General features: G+C 43.9%; 1 protein-coding gene across 2 annotated transcripts in view; it reads right to left on the bottom strand.

Annotated features, from left to right (window-relative positions):
- Positions 1 to 17,959, bottom strand: part of DOCK1 (dedicator of cytokinesis 1) — a 365,804-nt gene that overhangs the window by 303,305 nt on the left and 44,540 nt on the right. For both annotated transcript variants that reach the window (XM_083506102.1, XM_083506101.1), the window contains exons 2-6: positions 17,701 to 17,784; positions 11,341 to 11,381; positions 7,422 to 7,477; positions 3,700 to 3,796; positions 2,237 to 2,385 (exon numbers count right to left, since the gene is read on the bottom strand). In XM_083506102.1, coding sequence (XP_083362228.1) covers positions 2,237 to 2,385; positions 3,700 to 3,796; positions 7,422 to 7,477; positions 11,341 to 11,381; positions 17,701 to 17,784 — 427 coding nt within the window. The remainder of the gene's footprint in view (positions 1 to 2,236; positions 2,386 to 3,699; positions 3,797 to 7,421; positions 7,478 to 11,340; positions 11,382 to 17,700; positions 17,785 to 17,959) is intronic.

Here is a 17,959-nt window from a genome sequence, read left to right on the forward strand (position 1 = left end):
CGCACTTTTCCCCTCCAAAAATGAAGGGGAAATCTGTGTGCGTCCTATGGGGCGAATACAGGCTTTCGCTGAAGCTTGGAGAGCGAGAGGGGTCGGTGCGCACCGACCCCTCTCGCTCTCCAAGCTTCAGCGAAAGCCTGTATTCGCCAGGCTTCAGGAAGCTATCAGCAAGCCTGGGGAGCCCGCGGGAGTTCCCGCAGGGCTCCCCACGCTGCGGATAGCAGCCTGCCGCCCGGTGGGCAAGGCGCCCTGAAGCAGAGCGCCCCTCGCGCCGGGCAGACATCCGCAGCATGGGGAGCCCTGCGGGAACTCCCACAGTGCTCCCCACGCTGCGGATAGCAGCCTGCCGTCCGGCGCGCAGGGCGCCCTGAAGCAGAGTGCCCCTTGCGCCGGGCAGACATCCGCAGCGTCGGGAGCCCTGCGGGAGTTCCCGCAGGGCTCCCCACACTGTGGATAGCAGCCTGCCGCCCAGCGGGCGGGGCACCCTGAAGCAGAGCGCCCCGTGTGCCGGGCAGACATCGGACAGCCCCACAAGCTTGGGGGACAGCGGGGAGGTGCAGCGCCGCCATTCCGTTGTTCCCCGGCCTGGTTTTGTGGGGGAAATAAAGGGGGGGAATTTCCTTTATTTCCCCCCCTAAAAAACTAGGTGCGTCCTATGGGACGGAGCGTCCTATGGGACGAAAAATACGGTATTTGTTTACAAATCATATATTGGACTATAAATCTTGTATGATATAATAATGTTGGGAGGGTTGCAAATCATTTGTAGCCAGTCTTCAAATGTTTAAATAATCTATCCAGAGCCAACTTACCCAAATGTTTGTTACTGCAATTGGAATTTGAATCAATTAATTGGTGAAAAGTTAGTAAGCTTAAGCACAAAAGTTACAAAATCAGCAGTACATCTCCAGCTTCAAATACTGCAAACAGCCTTCACTTAACAATTTGAATGCAAAAAAAGGTCTCAAGGTAATCTTCTTAGGTAATATTTTTTACAAACATTCGCTACAGAAAGCATATATTGAAAATGACATGGCTGTTTCTCTTGAGTTCGTAAGTCCCAATGAAGGAGCCCTCAAAAAATATGTTTCACACAAAACCTGATGTTAAAATTCGCTCTCATAAAAAGTTTGACAAAATACTTACAATGTCTATAATTATTTAACAGATCCAATTTCTGGAAAAACTTTTTTGTCCCAATTCCTATTTGCTGCACTGGTGTGTTAGTTTTTGCTGTCTTGGAGCAAACTTGCTAGCCAAATCTCAGCCCTTTGGTAAACAGAGGTAAGATTGTATTCTAGCAATTTATTTGGACAGTAAGTAACATGAAACATACATCTCTAATACGGAAGACTGGAAGCTTTCTTCGAAAAAAGTAAGAGAACAGATATGAAATTTTCAATAGGTTGGAAGTGGTCTGAACACAGATTTGTTCCATTCCAAGACATTTCTTTTCAGAGCACCGAGTGTTCAAACCAATCCCATCATATCAAAAACATTACATCTGTCTTCACCTTAAAGTTCAGATTCTCTCAGTTCTAAGATTAAAAGAACTTCCAAGGGTGAAGACCAGCATAACATTTATACCTTAGTAGGGCTGAGTTGGAAATGAACTCATTGTGTTTAATCTCAGCACACATTTCCTCTCAAGTTCTGAAAATACCAACTTTTCACATTTGCAAGAGAAGCCAGTTATGGATAAGGGACTGCAAATCTTTTTATATCATGTCTGCCTTTACATTCAACATCTTACATTCTTACAGCCAAGGAAGAATAAGTAATGGCTAATTAATAATACAGTGCTAATCATAGGATTGAAGAGTTGGAAAGGACTAATAAGGAATTCAGGTGCTGAGTTATGACCACTACATAGCCAAAATGGGGTTATGGAGATATGAAAAGTCAGCTTGGGGAATCCCTAAGGTTTACAGAAGCTGAAAAAATATAGGGGGGAAACTAAGAAGCCAAACCCCCCAAATTATCTAATGAAGACTGCACATGATCAGTGGTCACAGAATGCCATGTCTGTCTGTCAGGGGCAGAAAACCCAAGGCAAGGTAAAATGAAATGGATTATCCGGGGGGGGGGGAGCATGACTGGTAGACTAGAACATTGAACAGGAGTACCCCACAATGCAACGGTTTATTGCAGGTTTATACAAGTTCTATGCATATGACTTCTACGTACAAAAAGGGAAAAAAAGAAAAGGCTGTGCATTTCAAACAACATCACAAACCTGTTTCCGTAGTCAATTTTGGCAGTGACTTTCTTTTTAAGTTCCTTGAGCTCATCCTGGGGTAGGGTTCCAGAGAGTATTTGTGACCTCCATTCAATAAGATCATATATCATGTGCCTTACATTATGGAACATTTCTCTGTTATCTTGCTGTAAAAGAGGAAAACAGTATGCATTTAGTTCTGTTATTGGTCTTCTTCATAATGAAGTATAACAGCTAAAGTGGTACAGCAGGAAAAGTGCTGGGAGTTGGATTTAAAAAATAATAATAAACAAGTATTGATTCAATATTCTGTTTTTATCCTTGGGGTGCGAATGCTATTGGACCTGCCTCTCAGCCTCCTACAGCCTTGCAATGTGGGTAAACTGTCCACCTTGCAAGGCATTTGGAGCTTTCTCTGCCTAGCCTCCAAGCCCAGAAAAGGTGATGGGAATCCGCAATTTAAGAGCTTACCAGACTGAGGAAAGACCATGAGGCTGAAGAAGAGTATCTGCACCCACACTCTGCCCCATAAGCTGCCAGGTTCCCATAGCAGCATGAAGGCAGCATGCAGGCATATTCCTCAGATACAATTTGGGAAGGGGCTTGCTCACTTTGGGGAGGGGGTTTAAGTTTTATTCATTTCTGATTTCCACAGAGTCCGTCCGTCCCCAATATCCCTGGACCTCCCTTTCATTCGCGGGTGGCCCAGTTTAGAACACAAAGTTGTCAGCACTCAGCTCTTGAATTCAGCATTAGCAGGAGCAAGTGTAGACAGAGGTTGGAATTTATAACTACTGTAGGTCTGTTTGTTTCTTCAGAATAGTCAAAGCAGTTTTTAAAACACTCAGAGAAAGCAGACCGATGCAAAAGTGAATTTTCTCAGTTCCTTACATTTGGGTTTACCTTTGCAGTAACACAAGGAAATACTCAGGAACAATATTATACATACACACAAACATGTTAAATGCATGCAGGTGTGCACAGTCAAATGCATGTGTGAATCAATAACAGAATGAAAATTAATAAGCATTTTGGCAACACAAATTTCTAGAAGGAATGGGAGAAGAAAGAGAATGTCCTTTTTGTTCATGAGGTTGTCATATACCATATATCAAACCTACTGATCCATCTACCCTAGAACGGTTGTCTCCGACTCACGATCGCTCTCCACTCCACTTGAGACAGCTGCTCAAGTTTCTTTTTAAACACAGTATGATGAGAATGGAACCTGGGAGCTTTGACAGGCAGTCTGCATATAAAAGGAGTGTCAATCTGGCCAGTGAGCCCAATTTGATCCATAGGCCAGAGGTTCCCCACTGCTGGTATATACCCTTGAGCTACTGGCACCATGGCCCTTGGAATATTTTTTACTGGTGTATGTAGCTTGGCTGATTTTGTGAACTGAGCTACAGGCTTTTTCAAGGACCAACGGGTACAGGACCCTCAAAAATGAATTATCTTAGGAAACCTTCTATACTTACAATATAGAGCTGCCGCCATATTGTAGACCATTCCCGTAGCGTGGTGGTAACCTCCTGAATGAGTGGTAGTTCGCTGGGTATAACAGTTTCATGTTGTCTAAGAAGCAAGCCAACATAGAATGTCATTCATATGGACGAAGAGGGAAAAAGGAGGGGAAATGTAATTGCATTCTAATTACATCAACTGTTAGATACCAACGCTGAATTGTGCTCTTCTACACAACCTACCCAATTCTTTTTGGTTTAAAAACTCATAATCACAACTTTAAAAAAAAAATCATTTCCAACATTATAAAATGGGTACACGCTTGAGAGAGTAAGTATTTGGTATTCATAAGCACACACACAAAAACCCGCCAACTGCACATCACCTGTCATTACAAGGGATTCTGTTCAAACCCAAACACTGCTAGTTTCAAGGACAAGAAAAGCTATTTTGCAAGTCCTCAGTGTTTGCGCCTCTAAATTACTACATTTAAATAACGCATCATCTGAGTACTATACAACTACCATACTACACAGTGTGTCTAAAGTACGGTGCTTACTGAAGGAGCTATGCAATCAGTCAGGAAGGTGTCATTATGCAGTAATCAAATGATTAGCGCTTTCATAATTTACATATTTAAAAAGGCATAAAAATAAACCAGGCACAGAAGAATGGTTATTTTACATTCAGGCTTGTATCTGGCAAAGCCTTTGGAGGGGGTAGTTCTTATACTTTTTGCTTGATGGATTCTTTTAACCCTTGCCAGCTAATGGGATTTCTGTGGACCCCGGTGGCTGTTTAAATCATCTGTAAACCTTATCTTAGGCAAACCTGAACCACCTCCTACTCCATACAGCCCTCAAGAATTATGGAGTGAGCTGTCCTGCAGTATTTTATCACAGCCCCTTTCCTTTTTATTTTAATTTATATTTAACTTACTTAGCCAGGAGTGACCAGATTCCCATCAGCCCCAGACAGCATGGTCAATGGTCAGGGATGACCAGAGGTGGGAATCCAGCCCAAGGGCAACACATTAGCCACCTCTGTACTAAAGTATTGGGATCTGGTGTATTCCGATTGAAATCATGGCATCAGAGCCAGAAGGGACCCCATGGAAACTACTAAACATCTAAACTAGCTGAGGTCCAGCAACTTCTCAAAATCAGATGCATAAAGTAACTTTAAATTTATCAAATAGGCAAAATGCTACTTTTGTGCTTATACTACTGCAGAAGCACTGAATCATATTTGTGTGTGTGTGTTATTTTAATCTTGTACATTCCAGTGCAAATGCACACATATGCACACTACAGAGCAACTCGGGGGTCCACTGGACCCAAAGAGTAAATCTTACCTGAGCAGTTTAATTCCACTCCATGTTAAGACAGGTGTTCTCATAATGCAAACCTTCAACACTGATTTCAGCCTTTATTAGGGTGCTGGGATAGACTGTACCACCTCAATTATCTACCATGTGCCCTATTTTTCACCTATGATTTTATGCATCTGCTTTGTTGTTGTTTTTTCTCTTCTGTTACAAGCTCCCTAATTTACTTATAGAGTTTCCTGTTCTATAGTTCTGTGTTCCTTTCAGAACTGGATTGGAGTACAAAGTTTTAAATCAAAGACACAGTTTGTACCATACACCATCTCATTCAGAAGTAGATGCCAGTTGCTTTGACAGACACATGTGTCCAGAATCTTGGGGTGGCAGCACAAGCAACACCTTTTAGCCTCTCCTGCAGTCCCCAGGATTTATCTCCAATCTACGTTTTCCTGTCACAATCCCAAGTATTCTCTCTCTCTTAAGCTATCACGTCTCACGAACACTTCCTGTGACTATCAGGACAAGGTCCATGTGCTTGGCTGGTCTTTTCGGTCAGTCCCTTAAGAGGAAGTCCACTGTGTTACAGTCTACAAGCCCATGGAACCCTGCTATTTCACACAGAACTGGCAGAAAAAGTCACAAGCAAATAACACCTGAAGCTAGAAAAATATTGCTTTGAAAACACTCTTCTCACATCAATGAGACTTTCCTTGCAAACATAAAAAAATGTCATAAATCTTCTCAAACACTGAAATAACTCAAGGTAGGTTTCAAGAGACTTGGGTAAACTGGCCGTTATCTTTTTGTTTTCAAATTTTTTAATTGATTTTCCAAAAACTTTTAAACAAACAAACAAACAAACAAACAAACAAACAAACAAATATCTTAACTGTACTTAATCCAATCTTAATAAGATTGTTAAGTGACTTCCTCGAATCCCCCTGGCTGAGTTTCAGTGTATATCATTGTAACATTTTCCAAAACCAATTTTCTCATAAAATTAACTTAATCACTTAACATCTTTCTTTCTTTCCATTTTATCTTTAAACCTATTATTCTCTAACATTACATATTTAAATCCTAAGCCTATCTGGTATTTGCAAGTTTTTCCAATTAAATTATCTTAACATATTTAACTAAATAGTCTTTGAATTTCATCCATTCCTCCTGGTACTCCTCCTCCTTCTGGTCACGGACTCTTCCAGTCAGGTCGACTAGCTCCAAAAAGTCCATCATCTTCATCTGCCATTCCTCCACTGTTGGGACTTCCTGTGTTTTCCAATTCTTAGCTAACAAAATTCTAGCTGCAGTTGTGGCAAACAAAAACAATCTAACATCTTTCTTGGGCAATTCCAAACCTGTTATTCCAAGAAGAAAGTCCTCTGGTTTCTTAATAAATGTATATTTCAACATTTTTTTTCATTTCATTATAAATCTTCTCCCAGAAGTCTTTCACCTTGGGGCAGGTCCACCACATATGATAAAAGGTACCTTCTTTTTCTTTACATTTCCAGCATAAATTATCACTATTATGATATATCTTTGCCAATTTTACAGGGGTTAAGTACCATCTATACATCATTTTCATAATATTTTCCTTTAACACCGTACAAGCAATGAACTTGACCCCTTTCCTCCACAATCTCTCCCAATCTTCGAACAACTGGCCGTTATCATTCATGCTTTCATTCAACTAGTTATCACCAAACCACTGCTACCGTACTGATTCACATAAACCCTAGACCAGTGTTTCCCAAACGTTTTTGGGCAACGGCACACCTGCTTACCGGAAAAAAATCTCGCGGCACACCACCATTAAAGCCCCGCCCCGTGACGTCAGCGCGCAGCGTCACGCGGGGGGGGGACGCACAAAAGTGAACGTTTTTTTCCTTCCCCTTGCCGGGGTGGGAGGAGGCAGCAGAGCGAGGGCAGCTGAGGCGGCGGCGGCGATAGCGGGCGGAGGAGGAGCCGTCGCCGGGAGTTGCTGCTGCTGCTGTTGCTGCTGCTGCCCGGACATGCCGGCCTCCTCCTCCTCCGCTGTCTCGCGCTCCTCCCTTTTGCGCGAGCTGCCCCGCCGCTCGGCACCACCACCGCGGAGCCGCCCCCGGCTCGACGCGGATCCTCGCCGCCGCCGCCGCCGCCTCTCGCCGCCCGACTCGCCCGCCTCCCTCCCACGGCCCACCAGCCGGTGTCTCACGGCACAGTAGTGTGCCGCGGCACACCGGTTGGGAAACACTGCCCTAGACCACAAAGAAGTGTGACTGTCCATTCATTACTTGTTCCTTTGCCCCACCCTAATCTTTGAAAGAATTAACCTTAGACTTAATTTCCTGTGCGTCGTCATTTATTTATCTAATGTGCAAAGAAGCCATTATGAAAATATTTTCATCTGTTACTTTTGTAACTTACCCTTTTCCTTCAACTATTGCTTCCTTAAGCTGTATATAGGAGGAGGGAAATATGCCCTTAAACAAGAAAAATAAATGTATTATTGCTGGGGGAGGGGGTTCTGAATGAGCAATAAAGTTCAGAATTACATTTCATTAGATATTACATAGTTATACATCCCTGAAAGATGATTTATAATTATAAGAACAAGCCTAGGCAAGCCAGGGGGAGGAGGAATTCAGAAGTATTTACTTTCACTTTATACTAACTAGACGAGGTTAGCATTGTACGTGAACCCAACTAACTGGTTTAATCATAATCATAGTTACTTGAAACAAACCTATTTTAAATCATGGGGCATTTCAATTAACAACAGCTTGAGGTTAGGACAGACTGTTGAACTGTCGTTAACTGAAATCTAAACCAAAAGCTTCTGATATTCTCATTGGAGGACCATTATTAGAAGAGCAGAGGGGAAGTAGGATGGTACATATATTGATCAGTGGTGGACCTTAGGGTCTCAGATTTCAGCAGAGGCCTGTGTGATGCCAAAATTCAATTCCTACTACCCCACTGCTCATGCGCCATTCTAAATACAGTGGTACCTCAGTTTATGAACTTACCGTATTTTTTGCCCTATAGGACGCACTTTTTCCCCTACAAAAATGAAGGGGAAATGTGTGTGCGTCCTATGGGGCGAATGCAGGCTTTCGCTGAAGCCTGGAGAGCGAGAGGGGTTGGTGCGCACCGACCCCTCTCGCTCTCCAGGCTTCGCGGACCTCTCCGCAAGCAGTGGGAGCACTCCCGCTGCTTGCGGAGAGTTGCCTGCATGCCGAAGCCTGCGTGCGCTGAGATCAGCGCGTCCAGTCTTTGCGGACCTCTCCGCAAGCAGCAGGAGCGCTCCCGCTGCTTGGGGAGAGTTGCCGGCATGCCAAAGCCTGCGCGCGCTGAGATCAGCGCGTTCAGGCTTCGCGGACCTCTCCGCAAGCAGGGGGAGCCAGCACTGGGCTCCCACGGCTTGCAGAGAGCTGCCTGTTTGGGGGCTGGGGTCGGGGGAAGCTCGGGCCTCCCCCGCCCCAGCCCCGCGCCGGGGGGGGGGGAATAATTTTTTCCCCTTTATTTCCCCCCCAAAAAACTAGGTGCGCCTTATGGGATGGTGCGTCCTATAGGGCGAAAAATACGGTAATCCATTCCGGAAGTCCATTCTTAAACCAAAACCGTTCTTAAACTGAGGTGCGCTTTCCCTAATGAGGCCTCCTGCCACCGGTGCCTTCCACTGTTCAGATTCGATTCTTAGACCAAGGTAAAGTTCTCAAACCAAGATACTATTTCCGGTTTTGCAGAGTTTGTGAACCAAATCGTTCTTAAACCAGACTGTTCTTAAACTGAGGTACCACTGTAATAGAAGTAAAATGAAATACAGTGGAACCTCGGGTTGCGGAGGTAATCTGTGACGGAGGCACGTCTGCAACCTTCAGCATTTGCATCCTGAAGTGCAGGTGCCGGTGCGATTTGGCACTTCTGCGCATGCGCAAAGCATAAAAAACAGATCTCCAGAACAAATTAAGTTCTTAACCCGAGGTGCCACTGTACTGCCTAGGTCAGCCAACAAGGTGAGTTCAGCTGACAGGATTCATATAAACTGCCCACTTACATTTTAATACCTGTGGAGTTTCTTGAAAGAGAAGCTACTGAAACTCAATTTTAATTAAAATTAAAATTCACAACCAGCAAGTTATAAACTATTCCTCTTACCAACCTACAGTGGTACCTCGGGTTAAAAACTTAATTCATTCTGGAGGTCCGTTCAATTCCAACCTGTTACCTCCGAGGATGTGGACAGGCTGCTTGGACGAGTGAAGCCAACCACCTGTCTCCTGGATCCTTGCCCATCCTGGCTTATAAAAGCTAGCCGGGAAGGACTGGGCGATGGGCTTCGTGGGGTGGTGAATGCTTCCCTCCGTGAGGGAGCCTTCCCAGACCCGCTGAAAGAGGCGGTTATTAAACCGCTTCTTAAAAAACCATCTTTAGATGCGGCCACGATGGCCAATTATCGCCCAGTCTCAAATCTTCCATTCTTGGGCAAGGTGATTGAGCAAGTGGTTGCTGAACAACTCCAGGCACGCCTGGAAGAAGCGGACCATTTGGATCCCTACCAGTCGGGATTCAGGCCTCATCATGGGACTGAAACTGCCTTGGTCGCACTGGTTGATGATCTCCGGCGGGCTAGAGACAAAGGTGAGAGCTGTTTCCTAGTTCTGCTGGATCTCTCAGTGGCGTTTGATACCATCGACCATAACATCCTTCTAGACCGTCTTGAGGGGCTGGGAACTGGGGGCACTGTCATACAGTGGTTCCGCTCCTTCCTCCTGGGCCGTGTTCAGAAAGTGGTGGTGGGGGATGAGTGTTCAGACCCCTGGGCTCTCACTTGTGGGGTGCCTCAGGGTTCTGTCCTCTCCCCCATGCTTTTCAACATTTACATGCAGCCACTGGGAGAGATCATCAGGAGGTTTGGGCTGGGTGTTCATCAGTATGCGGATGATACCCAGCTCTACCTCTCTTTTAAATCAGAACCAGTGAAGGCGGTGAAGGTCCTGTGTGAGTGTCTGGAGGTGGTTGGAGGATGGATGGCGGCTAACAGATTGAGGTTGAATCCTGACAAGACAGAAGTACTGTTTTTGGGGGACAGGAGGCGGGCAGGTGTGGAGGATTCCCTGGTCCTGAATGGGGTAACTGTGCCCCTGAAGGACCAGGTGCGCAGCCTGGGAGTCATTTTGGACTCACAGCTGTCCATGGAGGCACAGGTCAAATCTGTATCCAGGGCAGCTGTTTACCAGCTCCATCTGGTACGTAGGCTGAGACCCTATCTGCCTGCAGACTGTCTCGCCAGAGTGGTGCATGCTCTGGTTATCTCCTGCTTGGACTACGGCAATGCGCTCTACGTGGGGCTACCTTTGAAGGTGACCTGGAAACTACAACTAATCCAGAATGCGGCAGCTAGACTGGTGACTGGGAGCGGCCGCCAAGACCATATAACACCGTTCTTGAAAGACCTACATTGGCTCCCAGTACGTTTCCGAGCACAATTCAAAGTGTTGGTGCTGACCTTTAAAGCCCTAAACGGCCTCGGTCCAGTATATCTGAAGGAGCGTCTCCACCCCCATCGTTCTGCCCGGACACTGAGGTCCAGCTCCGAGGGCCTTCTGGCGGTTCCCTCACTGCGAGAGGCCAAGTTACAGGCAGAGGGCCTTCTCGGTTGTGGCGCCCGCCCTGTGGAACGCCCTCCCATCAGATGTCAAAGCGATAAACAACTACCTGACATTCAGAAGACATCTGAAGGCAGCCCTGTTCAGGGAAGTTTTTAATATGTGACATTTTAGTGTATTTTTCATCTTTGTTGGAAGCCGCCCAGAGTGGCTGGGGAAACCCAGCCAGGTGGGCGGGGTACAAATAATAAATTATTATTATCATTATCATTATCATTATTATTATTATAGCTAATGGGGCCTCCCGCTGCTGCTGCCGTGCCACCGCCACGCGATTTCTGTTCTCATCCTGAAGCAAAGTTCTTAACCCAAGGTACTATTTCTGGGTTAACGGAGTCTGTAACCTGAAGCATCTGTAACCTGAAGCGTCTGTAACCCAGGGTACCACTGTATTTCTATAAACAAAATATGTAAGTATGTGTGAAGGCTAACCACCACCCATTTTTGTAGTGAAAGACAGAAAATATCACAAAGCTACTTATTGTTTTTCAAAAAGCAAATTCTATTTCGGAGCAACCCATTATTTTAACAGCATTATCCATAAACTTTTTTCTAATTTGCCTTTCAGTAAAAAGTTTCGAAAGGAAATAGAATATCTTAAGTAGTTACTATGAAAAACCTAAACCGTCAGACACAAAAAAAGGAATTTGCTACTATGGAAACGAAATACTTACTTTTTTGGATTTTTTCCTTAAAGTATAACCTCTGTACCAACCTAGAAGAAAAGATTTCTTAATAAACTTTTATAAACTAATTGGTAGACAACATACACCCACAATCCACACACATCTTCATGTAAAGTACAGATATATTACAATTCGTTGTAATACATTGTATACAATTTGTATACAATTCATTGTATATATTACAATTCATAAATGGCATCAATCCCACATAACCAGTCCTTCAAAAGTGGTATACAACCGTAACAGCCACCCATGGTACAATTAGCATGTCAGTTTTTCAATCCACAAATGGCGTCTTCCTCTTTTATAAACAGTGAATTTGAATGCTTGGTCCCAAGTAGTTTAGTGGCTCAAATACCAGTACCAGCACTCTGAACTTGACTCAGAAGTGAATAGACAGCCAGTGCAGCTGGTGCAGAACTGGAGTAAAATGGTACAAAGGCTTTGACCCAACAAACATCCAGGCTGCTGCATTCTGCACTAGCTGACACATCCAAAACAGACTTCAAAGGAAGCCACACAAAAAGTACATTACTATAATAATATAATATAATTTGTTATTTATACCCCACCCACCTGGCTGGGTTTCCCTAGGCACTCTGGGCGGCTCCCATTAGAATATTAAAAACACGAGAAAACCTCAAACATTAAAAACTTTCCTAAACAGGTCTGCCTTCAGATGTTTTCTAAAAGTCAGGTAGTTTAACCTGGTATAACCACAGGATAACCAGAATACTGTATACAGTCCTACATATGGCCGCATCATATATTTATATAAGTGGCATTGCAATACCCACCATCTACCAGAAGTGTAAAATAATGCTTTTCACCTGACCATATTTGGATTCTGTATGTATGGTCAGACCAGTGGTCTGATTAACAGCACTAAAAACCGCTTGAAACATCTAGTCATTAGTGTTTATGCATTTAAAAATGCATTTTATCTGCCTTGATCCTTCTGATGGTGATTGGTAGCCAATCACAGTGAACAGAGCATGGATTTGCCATGTAGCTGCATGCAAGACTCTACCATGCACCTGCTGTAGACATTTCAGAAGGCAGCTTAAATATTTGGTGCCTATGGAAGTGGTCTGTTTGTGTGGGTAGTGCAATGTGTGTGGCAGATATGTGCAGATGTTCATGTTTCCAGCCCTGTGATTTAGAAAAACCAATAAACCACCACCACTAGCCATTTTGTGTGCTTAATCTAGCTGCTGCTACTACTACTACTACTACTATTACTATTTCTACATAAATCTGTATGCCGCCCTAGACCTACTACTACTACTACTACTACTACTACTACTATTTCTACATAAATCTGTATGCTGCCCTAGACCTGTAGATCTCAGGGCAGTTCACAACATAAAATTACAATGTTTTTTAAAAACACACACAAAAGTACACAATAAAAGGACAAATAAACCAATAATCCTCCCTTCCACAACACGTGTAAAAGGGCATCGGATGTCCATCAGCCCAAGGCCTGTTTAAAGAGGAATGCTTTCGCCTGGCGCCTAAAAGTGTATAATGAAGGTGCCAACTGAACCTCCCTGGGGGAGAGCATTCCACAAATGGGAAACCACAGCAGAGCAGGCCCATTCTCATGTTGCCACTCTGGAGCTCTCATGGAGGAGGCACACGAAGAAGGGCCTCAGAGAATCATCACAGGATCCGGGTCAGTTCATATGGAAAAAGGTGGTCCTTGAGGTATTGCGGTCCTGCACCGTTTAAGGCTTTATATACAATCATGTATATATTGGCTTGTCTGTGAATGGGTGCGATAAAAATTTCTTTCAACCCTACAGGGCAGCCTTTCCCACGCCTGTGTCTTCAGATATTTGTTGGACTACAACTCCCATCATCCACGACCAGTGATGCTGCCATCAGGATGATGGGAGTTGTCTCTGCCTCCCCCACACACACACTATTTATCCTGCAGTCCTTTTGACTGGGAAACAGCCTGGTGGGCAGGAAAGAAGAGATCCTATATCCTTTCTCAGGTATATGTGGGTAATTAGCTGAGGCAGACAGTCCCTCTACATAGCCTGCACAAAAAGCATGGTTTTAATGGGAAGAAATTAGCGGTGTAGATACATAATGAAACAGAGTGGTCGTTTTTTATAATCTTTGTTGTAAAATTTGTCTGTGGCCTCTCCAGAGGATCAGTGGGTGGGGGAAAGGACCCATATTTACTGAGAATGACAGGCAGAGCAGTTTACATTGCAGGTTTGCTTGCCAGATTTGTGCTGAATTGGTTAGCGTTTGTATGGAAGATTCTTCCCAATTTGGCGCAGCACTATCACTCTTTGTGAATGACTATTATGTGTGATGGGTGTTTTTTGTTTTTGTTTTTTTTGATTAAACAGTCACACTAAAGCAGAATGGGCTTGGTAGCAATAAATGCACATAATGCTGATCGCTTGCAGATGTGTTGTGGATCGGGGTGGGGTGGGGGTGGGCAGAGTGAATGAGAAATTACCTCTTTGTTTCCCTGCAATGACATCCTGCCTCCACAAATGTGAGAGATGGTTTGATGGGCTGAAATAATTATACTACAATGGGGTTGTCAGTGAGGAAGATTTGTAAAGCTAGATGAAGACAGGGGAGAGGTGCTTATGGGACCTTAACTCCCAAGTGCTTTGGAGAAGGGACTTTTGCACTGCTGTAGGCAATACAAAAAAAAAAAAAAAAAAAAACACCAACAAAAACCAACTTGATAAAATCTACTAACTTAAATATCCAACCAGTCATCAGCAAATATATTTGTTTCAGTTGCTATCTGTGACGCTAATCAGACAAACAGATTTATCTGCTCTATCTGTGTTAAAAGGCACATAAAGGTGTAGAAAGTGCTTCAAAATTAGAAGAGGAGGAGTTTGGATTTGATATCCCACTTTATCACTACCCTAAGGAGTCTCAAAGCGGCTAACAATCTCCTTTCCCTTCCTCCCCCACAACAAACACTTCGTGAGGTGAGTGAGGCTGAGAGACTTCAGAGAAGTGTGACTAGCCCAAGGTCACCCAGCAGCTGCATGTGGAGAAGTGGGGAAACAAACCCGGTTCACCAGATTATGAGTCTACCACTCTTAACCACTACGCCACGCTGGCTCTATAAAGTACGTTTATAAGCATCTGTCTAGCTGTTGGAACCGAGAGCTGCTCTGAACTGAGGGTAACTAAGAAGAAAAGGGAGAGATATTGAGCTGCAAAAGAGTTTTTGTTTAGTGAAGGAGGTCTTGTTGCCTTTCTTCTAGGAATACCTGGCCCACCAAGGATACCTTTCCCAGACAAACAAACACAGGGTTACTCACTACATAGGTTCCCTATGTCTTCATTTAAACATCAAATAATAGTTTGAAGTTCTGGTATATAAGAGCAATCTATGTTTTAAGCAAGCCAGTGTTTGCTGCCTTCAGGTGCAACAGCCAACTGTGGTCAGTTTAGAAAATCTCTTCTCAGGTCCACTTTCACAGTTAATGAAAAGCCGGAGACTGACATTAAGTCTGAACGAAGACTATACATCAATAGCTGAATTTATGCTGCTTCTCTATTTGCATATTTCATTGTTGTGAGGCAACAGCTAAGCCTGACTTTTGAAAATCGCATAAAACAAATGAGGTAGAGAGAGCATGCCTTCCACTATCAAGTGTGGTAGAGACCCCTTACTGTGCATTTTATGCAAGTAGTCTTTCTAGGGTTGTAAAGTGTCACTTGGAACAGCGCAACTGCATCCTTCATTTGTATCTGAAAAGGTCAGAGGAAAAAAGCTAGAGGAAGAGGAAGCAAACATACATATTGATGAGAAAGAAAATAAGGTCTCAGTCCTGAAAGGAGCAGGCAGGGAGCGGGGGAAGGGAGTGAATCAATAAAACTTATGCACCTGCAACGGTTAAGCAGCTGTGGTGTTTACTATTTACATCCAGGGGATTGAAAGCAGATCAAATATAAAGTCAGACAAGGAATGCTGAACGGTAGATAGAAATAAACACAGTAAATTCTTACTTTAGTTGTTCAAATGTCAGACAAGGACTGTGGAGACTTGGTTCAAAACTGAGCTCTGCTATGAAGCTTACTGGGTTGCCTTGGGCCAATCACTCTCAGCCTAACTTACCTCACAGACTTCTGTGGGGATAAAACGGCAAGAATCCTGCCTTAAGCATCTTGGGGAAAGGGTGTGATATAAATACAAAATAAATATTAATAAAGGATTATATAGGTCAAAGACAACCTTCAAATATTTGGGGGGAAGAGGAGATTATGCACATATCGCTCTATATAAAAACTAATACTTCTTTAAATCCACTTCTTAAGAAACGTTCCCTGAATTCGGAAAACCTAATTAACTACGGGCCAGTTGCTAATTTCCCTTCCCTGAGCAAGTTTCTAGAGCAAATGGTTGCAGACCAAATCCAGACACTTTTGGAAGAAACTGATTTTCTGGATCCATTTCAATCAGGGTTTAGGCCCAGCTTTGGCACAGAAACTGCTTTGGTAGCACTGTATGATCTCAGTCGAGAGAGAGACACAAGGGAAACATGTCCCTGTTAATTCTCCTCCACCTCTCAACGGCTTTCCATACCATCAACCATAGTATCCTTCTCAAGACTGTCCAAACTAGGGGTGTGTGGCACCGCTTTGCGGTGGTTCCAGTCCTACTTGGATGGCCGTTCCCAGAGGGTGTTGCTTGGGGAATGCTTTTCAACCCCATGGAGCCTTCAATGTGGGGTTCCACAGGGCTCAATCCTATCCCCTATGTTGTTTAACATCTACATGAAACCACTGGGTGGGGTTATCTGAAGGTTTGGGGTACACTGTCAGCAGTATGCTGACATCACTCAGCTCTATTTCTCCTTTACATCTGCAGATGAGGCAGTGGAAGTGCTGGACCAATGTCTTGCCTCAGTAATGGACTGGATGAGAGCCAACAAACTGAAGCTCAATCCAGATAAGACAGAGGCACTGTTAGTGGGTGGTTCCCTATACTGGATGGGTGGGAGATCGCCTGCTCTTGCTGAGGTTACACTTCCTCTGAAGGAGCAGGTTTGTAGCTTGGGGGGTACTCCTGGATCCTTTGCTGTCACTCGAGGCTCAGGTGGCTTCAGTGGCCCAGAGTGCCTTCCATCAGCTTTGGTTGGTTGCCCAGCTATGCCCCTATCTGGACAGGGATAGCCTAACTACTGTTGTCTATGCTCTGGTAACATCAAAGTTAGATGGCAATGCATTATATGTAGGGCTGCCTCTGAAGACAGTTCAGAAACTGCAGCTAGTGCAGAATTTAGTGGCCAGGTTGCTCACCAGAGCAAGATGGCTTGAGCATATTACAGCAAACTTGGTCAGACTGCACCGGCTACCAATTAGTTTCCGGGCCCAATTCAAAGTGCAGGTTTTGACCTATAAAGCCTTGAACAGCTCAGGACCGCAATACCTCAAGGTATACCTCTTTCCATATGAACCTACCCAGATCCTGAGATCGTCTTCTGAGGCCCTTCTTCATGTGCCTCCTCCTCGAGAGGGATGACAACATGAGAACGGGCCTTCTCTGCAGTGGCTCCCTGTCTGTGGAATTCTCTCTCCAGGGAAGTTTGCCTGGCATCTTCCTTATGCACCTTTAGGCACCAGGCAAAAACGTTCTGTTTTAACCATGCCTTTGGTTGATTTGATTGACATCCTACCTATGCCCTTTTTAAAATGGGGGGGGGGTGTTGGGGAAGGGGTTATTGGGTTGTTGTTGTTGTTGTTTTGATTATGGATTTTGTGGTTTTATATTTTGATTTTATTCTGTACACCGCCCTGAGACCAGGGGGTATAGTACAGTGTATAAATTCAAATCATAATACATAATAATAATTAACTTCATTTTGAAAGGGACGCAAATAAAATATTGGGGTTTTTTAGGACAGACCACACAGCAGAGATTTACAGTTTAGAAGATAAGTATCTTTTATATTTCAGCATTCAAAATTAACTCCCTTTAAAAGGACCTTGTATATTATCTGAAGTCTGAGGGTTTCTTAGGGATATCTTACCATTCTAACCACTCAACAGATGCTACTAGAGATCCATACAAATTAAGCTGCACAAATATCAATCTTTGTGGGGGGGGGTTGAGGGGGAGGGAGGGAAAAAGAAAAATTTGCATCTTAGAAAGGTTATTCTTCAGCTATCACAAGCCTGCTCGTTTAATGTGCAGTAACTGTTAATTCTTTGCCCATTTAAATACTTCAATATTTCATTAGGTTTCAAAATAGAACTCATCTGCTAAAACAGGCAGGCACATAAAACCCAAACGCTGGCAGTCATGACGGGAAGAAGAATGGTTTCGGAAGAAACATTTGTTCCACTTGCCTTCATGTGTCTCCAATATGTGGACGGTGTCTCCTATTTGTAAAGACAGCTCATCTGGGCCCCTGGCATCATAGTTGTAGAATGCTAGAGGGAGGGAAAAGTCAAGTTTTTAGCATCAAAAATACTGCCAAAAGAAACCCACTAGCTAATTAGATTTTTTTAAAAAAAAGTAACATTTCAGTTTTATTTTGTTGGCACAGCTGAAACCACTATCTGCGTATAAGAAGCCCCTCTGGAATTTAACCAGTGTAACTGCATG

This window comes from Podarcis liolepis (genome assembly GCF_965112155.1).
Source record: "Podarcis liolepis genome assembly, chromosome: 5".
Classification (NCBI taxonomy): Eukaryota; Metazoa; Chordata; class Lepidosauria; order Squamata; family Lacertidae; genus Podarcis; species Podarcis liolepis.